A 7,562-nucleotide genomic window follows, 5' to 3' on the forward strand; every position below is an offset into this window, starting at 1 on the left:
AGATTTTAACTTTTTTTAAGCTCTTTTTTTGGTTGCCAAACACTTCTACAAGTTAAAAAGTGCTTCCCATCCAAACCGGCTCTAAGTTTATTCTAACTCCTGGCTCAAAGCAATATACAGAACAAAGAACAATGACCTTAAATACATGGTTTGTGGTAGAGTTCGAACTAGTGACGTGCGCCTAACCCGCACATCACGTATTACGCCCTTACCTCAAGCATATGTTTTCCTAATTTTTGTAGGTTCCAACACCTGAGTGTTGAAGAACAGCATGGATAACAGTGAACAGATAACACCTTAATGCACCACATTCATTATTTTCCATTCACCATACAGAATATCTGCATGGCCTATACTTTCTTAAAAAAATAAAAAATAAATAAAGGATGGTTAAAGATAAAAGGTCAGTTTCACATCCACCAGAGACTCTAGTTCAAAGAATTGGAAGGGCTTGACTTTAAGATGATAAATTTCCAAGGAACAATTCATTGTGCATAGTTTTTTCTTTACTTTAGCTCATGTCTAAATGAACAAGGCCTTTTCAAAATCCACTAGTCACAGAAATCATGAATGAAAAAAAGATGTGCAGACCAGTAAGGCCAATAAAAGCGCCCTCTAATGTACAGTTTGTAATGCCAATACGGACTATGCATCCGCTGATACTACTGAGACTCCACCAGTACATACAATGGCTTTCCATTCAATTGCTCCTTACCCTGCAACAACTAGAAAGTTATCTCAAGGAAGAACAAAGACCGAAAACAAGGCACATGTTAAGACTAAAAGATGCTTCTTCTCTAGCTGATGAGACGATGAATCATCCATCCGAGGAAGTTATCATTATTTTGCCATTCGCTTTGTTATAGATGAAGCAGAAAACTTCTTCTACGACAAAGGTAGGTTTTGTCACTAAAGCGTAGCCATTCACCAAATTGCCAAGGAATGTGGAAAAACAGGCAGTTAGATTACGTGTAATTCTGATCTTATCTTTGCCAAGATCCTTCGTTAAGAATCACTTATGGCAAGGAAATTGACGTCTAATCATTTGCTCCTGTATATTTCACATTGTCATCTGATGACCTAGCAATTCCTATTTACAGCACCAACCATACATTGCAGATAAGAAGAATAGCAGAAAGAGCATAAGATGCACCTTCAAATCTGGTATTTCAATCACACATGCACATTCAACCACTTCTGCGCCAGCACGCTCTGTGAAACAGCAATTTGATGTCATTTAACAAGTTGCATCTGTTATAGAGACTAATAACCATACAAATAGCGTATGAGAAATTGTTAACACAAGACATAGGACATTTTTGCATGAGATGATACGAATCCTGTAGAGTATTTATCATGAGAAGCAAAACACATTATATGATCTCGAACCATTTACAATGTGCATGTGGTTTGAGTTAATCGGCACATACTTTACCAACAGGTTGCGCCAGAATAGCTATTATCAAAGAGCAACCAGAGCTGACCATGTCATAATGTAGTTTTGCAGAAGCTCAGCAAAAATTATTATACTACATGCCACCTCCCTATGTCAAAATCACTTATTCCTCAATGCTAATCCTAATAGAAAATACAATCCTAATTTGATATACAAAATATTATGATCAATGGCAAACGTTTTAGTAATTTAAACTTCTACAACAGTCTGACACATGCGACGAAACGAAGCATCAACCAATTTGGTGCTCTCTGCCTCTTAGGAATGCAGAACAAAAACTAAACACAAAGTTAACCTGGTGTCCTCCTAGCTATGATGACATTATTTGCTGCAAATTCCAGATCTTAGCATAGGATGTTACTGTTAACTTCAAAGTTCAATCCCCGTCCTCAGGTCCATATCATAAAAGATAAGAGAAAAGGAATGGAAAATTAGCAAGCAAAGCTGCAAGGGGTCCAACAAAGTACTTGCTCTGTTTTTCCAGCCTTTTAGTATTTATTGCTTTTACTGAACTGACAACAGTTAGCCTGAACGATGGCGATTCATGTGGTGAATAAAACATTCACCAACACAGCTAGAGATTAAGCAGCTGAAGCTCCTTGTAGACCCTATTGCTATTGGCTAGCGGTATCTTGCTCTGATGCTATTGCATTACTCAGTTACATATTTCGGAGCATATGTAAAAATTGTTGTTCCGTTGTGCACATTCATTGAAGTGTTAAAATTGTAATGGAAGGTTAGTCTCTATCCACATCAAGAGAATTATAAAAAGGTTTACCAAGTAAATTCATAGCTGCACGAAGAGTGCCACCAGTAGCAATCAGATCATCAACCACCAAAGCACGCTCACCAGCTTCTACTGCTCCAATATGCATCTCAAGACAATCACTTCCATATTCCAAGTCATACTCTTGTTTAAAAACTTTACCTGCAGTCATATAAAGCAACAGTAACATTGAGAAACTGAGATAATAATTAATGGTTTCAAAAGATAGACACTTATTCTGGATAGCATGATGACCTCACAGTTTTCAGAAGCATTCTTAATATATGAGAGAGAAAAAGAGAGGGAGAGAGAGAGAGAGAGGAAGGATGGGTTATTTACAACATTTTCTCTGCATGTGTTTGGATCTATTTGATAGCCTTATGACGGTACATCAAAAAGAGAAGCTTAATAAACACAGTAGAAACTGAACACGGGAACCATATCTTTACTGAAAAAAGTCGAGTTACTGGATTACAAGTTAAAATTTGTATAAAGTCAAAAGTGGAAATCTTCCTCCTTTTGCCCCCTAAATGGGATATCATCGAATCAAACATCAGGATTTAAGTACTTCCATAGCAAAACTCCAATTCTCTGAAATCTGTCGTGTAACTACATATACAGGGGAGGAAAACCAGATATCAATTTGCAGAAAATAGTCCTGTTCTTTAATATAACTTCAGGATATGGTGGGTAGCATTTGAGCAGCCATGGTAGACACAAAGGTTAACATTTATAGTTTCGTAATAATGTACTGATCAACGTGAATAAACGCACTTGGAAATTAGAGGAAGCCTACTCAGTTAAACAGAAAGGTGCATGCAACAAAAAGATGTTATGATCCAAAGAAGGTTGTCGCAGGATGAAAACATACCTGGCAATTTATTTGGTTTTCTCAAAGGGACAAATTTTGCCCCTATTGCCAAAGCAATTGGTGGACCAAATATAAATCCTCGAGCCTCTATTCCTAGAGATATTGAAACAATAAAGTTGAAATCAAGTCAGCTAAAAGATGATAAAGAATAAATGTTTGCAAGTTACTCACTACTCCGGGATTGTATATAATAGGATGGGAAATGCTACATGACAAAGGGCTATAGTATTAGGCCACCCAAAGATAAAACATCATATTAAAAGAAATGCTTCAGATTGAGAATTATAAGTATGCAAGCAAAGGAGGCAACAAGAAATCAAGAATGTTACAAAACCCAAAAGCAATTAAACTATGACCGACAGTCACAATCATCTCGGGGAATTATTTATTCAGAAATGACATATATAACATCTTCACAAGCATAGTAAGCAAATTGAGAATAAACTACTAACAAACCTTTACTAATAAGAAGTATAAAAGGTCATGAAGCAGTCATATGACCCTTGCTAATCATTACCAATCTCCAAATCTGGTTTTGCAGGATAGAGTTAAAGCATATAAGATAACATCAGGACCTTATTGGCCAGACTCTTAAAAACGAGGATCAAGCCACTAAAGATGCTCTTTGACATGACACGCCCGCCCTTTCAGTTCTCTATCCTCGCCCCAGGACAACATACTTCAAACATTACCATAAGCTATCTGCATATCACTTGCTATTCACAGCTAGTACTTGCATAGATACGAAAAAACTTGTATTACAGAAACAGCAAGAGGGGAGCTCACATAAGCCGCAGGACTCTTCATGCCTATAGAACATTAAGGTAAAGCCTCTATGTACCTTATGCCTTGAGAAATTTTCCTTCAAAATCACCTATTCACTTCCCTAGTCTTTTTGCAAACAACTTTTTCTGTGCAATGCACTGTCTAAACTTTACAACCTGCAATCTTTTCTGTTCAGATGCATGATTTCAACTTACTGTGCCCACTTTAATCATACTCACATCTCCCATTATCCTTTTTATTCTTCTTTTTCCAAGGCACTATACTGCTCTGATTAGAACACCAGCAGTATTTACAAACTGCAATTGCAGTCTACCACTTGTATCCACAGACAACTCCTGCGGAGCATACGCTAACTTGTTCCTATCTCTTCAGTTTCTTTTTATACTCTAAACCTTAAGGAGAAAAGGAAGAATGAGGTCCAGAAGAGAGTCCTAATCCACGTGTTGGCGAGAAAAATGCAGCAAATTCAGAAAAAATCAAACGCCAGGAATCCCCCTTTTTTCGTGTTAGAATATAAATGAAATTCTACAACATCCACATGACAGGGGAAAATGGCAGGTAGAACCAATAACAAGACAGAGCAGTTAGGATTCCAAACTAGATGAGTAATCAAATAGAAATAAATATCGTTGCCAGACATAGGATCATCACTTTGGACTACAACAACAGAGACACGGTTTGCGCCGACTTCAAAATGCCAGGAACACATTAACATGGCTTTGGGTAACGACCTGCTACACCAATTAGTGGGATACAATTTGCAGCCAGTGGTCGATAAAAGTCACTAAATCATCAGGTACTTATAAATTATCTAATAAAAGTAAATTTTATCTCTAAAATGATTATATCTCAAGACAAAGAAAAGGCACAGAAAGATGGTGTAATGATAGACATCTCTCATATGGTAGCAGGATCCTATAATTAGGGTATACACATAACAAAACTACAGCCTCATTGCCTCACTAAATTATCTAGCCATAAAAGAAAGACCCTCAACCTACCTTGGATATACTATTTAAACAAATCCATCATATTTTGATCACCAGTCAGCAACATATTAACTTGTCCACCAACTCCGACACCACCTCAGGGTGTCATAATCATTCATCCGATATTGATAAAAATTCATTTTTTTAATAATAGTATAGGACAAGTTGGGCCGGAAACATATGAAAAGGGAAAGTTATGAACAAGAAGCACACTACTTATTTCCATTTTTATAAAGTTCATGAAGTCTCAGAAATCAGGATGTAGCACAAAAGAACCATTATACATCATATACCAATCACAGTGAAAAGGACAAAGAACCTACTCATGGTAGTGGACTCTGTACTCGGTAAACATTCCACCAAGCAATAATTAATCATCATCATCCATCAAAAAGACCCCAATGCCATGATAATAGCACATAAAATAGAAAGTGCTATTGCCTCATCCATCGATAGGGATGGAGGAAAGACAAACTAAGGCTCAATATCAGTTTCAACTAAGAGTGAATATCACTGTACAACATAAAGGGGGGAAAAGGAAATTGGGATCACCACAGCTAATGGGTCCGCACCCTTAATTCAGCAATGCTTTTTCTTATAATCGAGAAATCCTCGAGAGCCAGTAGTATACGGTTCAAAACTCGGCGGATAATCTGCCCATCCCTCTACCCTTCTCCACTTAAATTACTAGGTTTTTCGTCTTTTTCACCAATGTTGTTATTCATTATAAACCACCATCAGCATCCCCAACCTCAAAATCGGTATTCGTTTTTCACACAAAGTCATCAATAACACAGCAACTAACTAGCTTCCATTGTTAAAAACAGAAAAACAAAAGAATTCAAATAGAAAACATTAGTACTAAACAGTAACTCCCACATTGCCCATTAAAAATATTCCAAAGGCCCCCACAACACTGTATAACCACCACCCTCCACCCTCTAACACAAAAAAGAATAACTAAAAATGAAAACTTTGCAAAAGACAATAATACATATACACATTAATACATGCATTACAATTTCTTGAGTTAAAATGGGGACCACAAGCAATGCATATAATTAAATGAAAAGGATGGGTATATTTTTTTTCCCTATTTTAATAATCCTTTTTTTTCGCAATTTGCAGCTAAGAATGCGGGGAGTGCATACCAGCAACAACTGAGATGTTTTTATCTTTGTAACGCTCCACAAATAATTCAATAATGTCTTTGAATGCTTTTGGATCCAGTAATAGCGTAGTTATGTCTTGGAACATTATCCCTGTATAATTTCAACCCCATTCTTTAGCTCCAAATAAAAAATTTAACACACAACGTTAACAAGAAAAAAAATTAAAACTTTATTTGTACAACAACAAAGACACCGGTTTCTTAATCCTAAACAAGTTGGGGTCGGTTATATGAATTCTCGATATCTATACCGCTCCATTTAGACCCTTTTTTATACATTAAAGAAAAGAGAAAAAAAAACAGAGAAAAGACCTGGTTTTGGGAAGTCAGGTACAACACGAATTCGAGATTGTATAGCATGGATACGAGGATCTTGGTCTTTGCAATCTGACATTTGTCCCTTTAGTATACAAAGTAAAAATGCAGTGAGAAAAATGAACAATTCTCTGTTCTGTTTTTGGCGTGTTTTAAGCTTTGGGGATGAAGGTTTTTGAGTGTTGGCTTAAAATAGCTCTGAAACTGAACAAGTGAAGTAAGAGAGGACAACAGGAATAAATAAGGAGAAAGAAAGGGGTATTTATAGGAATAGACTTTTAAGTTTTCGGTTATTTTTTTTTTAATTATTAACAAATTCTCATTTTGAAACAAGACCTTTTCTTATTCAGCACAACATTTGATGGTGTGTTTTTTATGTTAAATTAATGAAATGAGAAAATTGGAGTTTGTAAGCATGTAAAAAAAGTTAATGTTTAAAACGTCTCAAAAAGTTTAATACATACTATTATTCTATTTATCTAATTTTTTTAGCTGAACGACGACTAAGGTTCAAACTGGTGATGTGTGATTCTACTTGAAGTATCTTAACGAGTAAAATTGTCACACTTTAAGAATTTGACATCATGATATTATTTGATCAATTTTGTAAAAAAAATAGGATTTATTTTTATCTAACTAAACAAATTTAAGTTTTGATTTAATATTTTTTATTTCAAACTAATTAATTACTAATAAAATGAGTTCAGTATTAGAAATGACAAATTGATAAGATCATAATTATTTTGTATTCGTAGTAAATAAGTTAAATTAATTATTATAAAAAAATCAAAATAATTAAGGTAATTGTAATATTGCCAATCACAAGGTTAGTATTATGAAGTCAAAACTAGAGGACAGTATCTGAAACTATCTCTACTAATTATTCTCTTTGTATTCAATTAGCTTTGCTTAGTACCGTCAAACAGCACTTTCTGTTATTGCTTTCTTTTATATTTTTTTTGGTTTAAGCTTGATTTAGAGTCTCATTTCTCACCAACCAAAAATATTTTCTGGATTGAATAACAACTATATTCTCTCTGTTTTCTGATATTCATTTTATATTAATGTTAAATACTGGTCGTATTTTTTTCAAAAAATAAAATAAAAAGCAAATTGGAAAATAAAGGCCGTGCATCAATATAATATTGGGTTTCGGTGTAATTAGATTATTAGGCCGCTTGAAGATTAACGTGGATTTGGTGAAATTC

General features: G+C 35.1%; 1 protein-coding gene across 2 annotated transcripts; it reads right to left on the reverse strand.

Moving 5' to 3' along the window:
- Window positions 1-429: 429 nt before the first annotated feature.
- On the reverse strand, window positions 430-6,597 carry LOC109237790 (adenine phosphoribosyltransferase 3). Of its 2 annotated transcripts, XM_019404168.1 has the most exons (6): window positions 6,352-6,596; window positions 6,020-6,130; window positions 3,094-3,186; window positions 2,235-2,384; window positions 1,154-1,212; window positions 430-716 (listed from the first exon to the last, which is right to left on the reverse strand). In XM_019404168.1, exons 1-6 carry the CDS (start codon window positions 6,431-6,433, stop codon window positions 663-665), a joined length of 549 nt encoding a protein of 182 aa, XP_019259713.1. In that variant the 5' UTR covers window positions 6,434-6,596; the 3' UTR covers window positions 430-662. The 2 variants fall into 2 exon arrangements, with proteins under 2 accessions (XP_019259713.1, XP_019259714.1); XM_019404169.1 differs by lacking the exon at window positions 6,020-6,130 and having other exon boundaries at window positions 6,352-6,597.
- Window positions 6,598-7,562: the final 965 nt, after the last annotated feature.

This window comes from Nicotiana attenuata, unplaced genomic scaffold (assembly GCF_001879085.1).
Source record: "Nicotiana attenuata strain UT unplaced genomic scaffold, NIATTr2, whole genome shotgun sequence".
Taxonomy (NCBI): domain Eukaryota; kingdom Viridiplantae; phylum Streptophyta; class Magnoliopsida; order Solanales; family Solanaceae; genus Nicotiana; species Nicotiana attenuata.

What these genes read in the sequence shown, in the direction of transcription:
- LOC109237790 (XM_019404168.1), bottom strand. Translation starts at nt 6,433, where the DNA reads ATGTCAGATTGCAAAGACCAAGATCCTCGTATCCATGCTATACAATCT. An exon ending in AAAACCAAATAAATTGCCAG is followed by an intron (nt 2,385 to 3,093) that starts GTATGTTTTCAT and finishes ATATGACTGCAG; the next exon opens with GTAAAGTTTTTAAACAAGAG. An exon ending in TTGAAATACCAGATTTGAAG is followed by an intron (nt 717 to 1,153) that starts GTGCATCTTATG and finishes TAGTTGTTGCAG; the next exon opens with GGTAAGGAGCAATTGAATGG.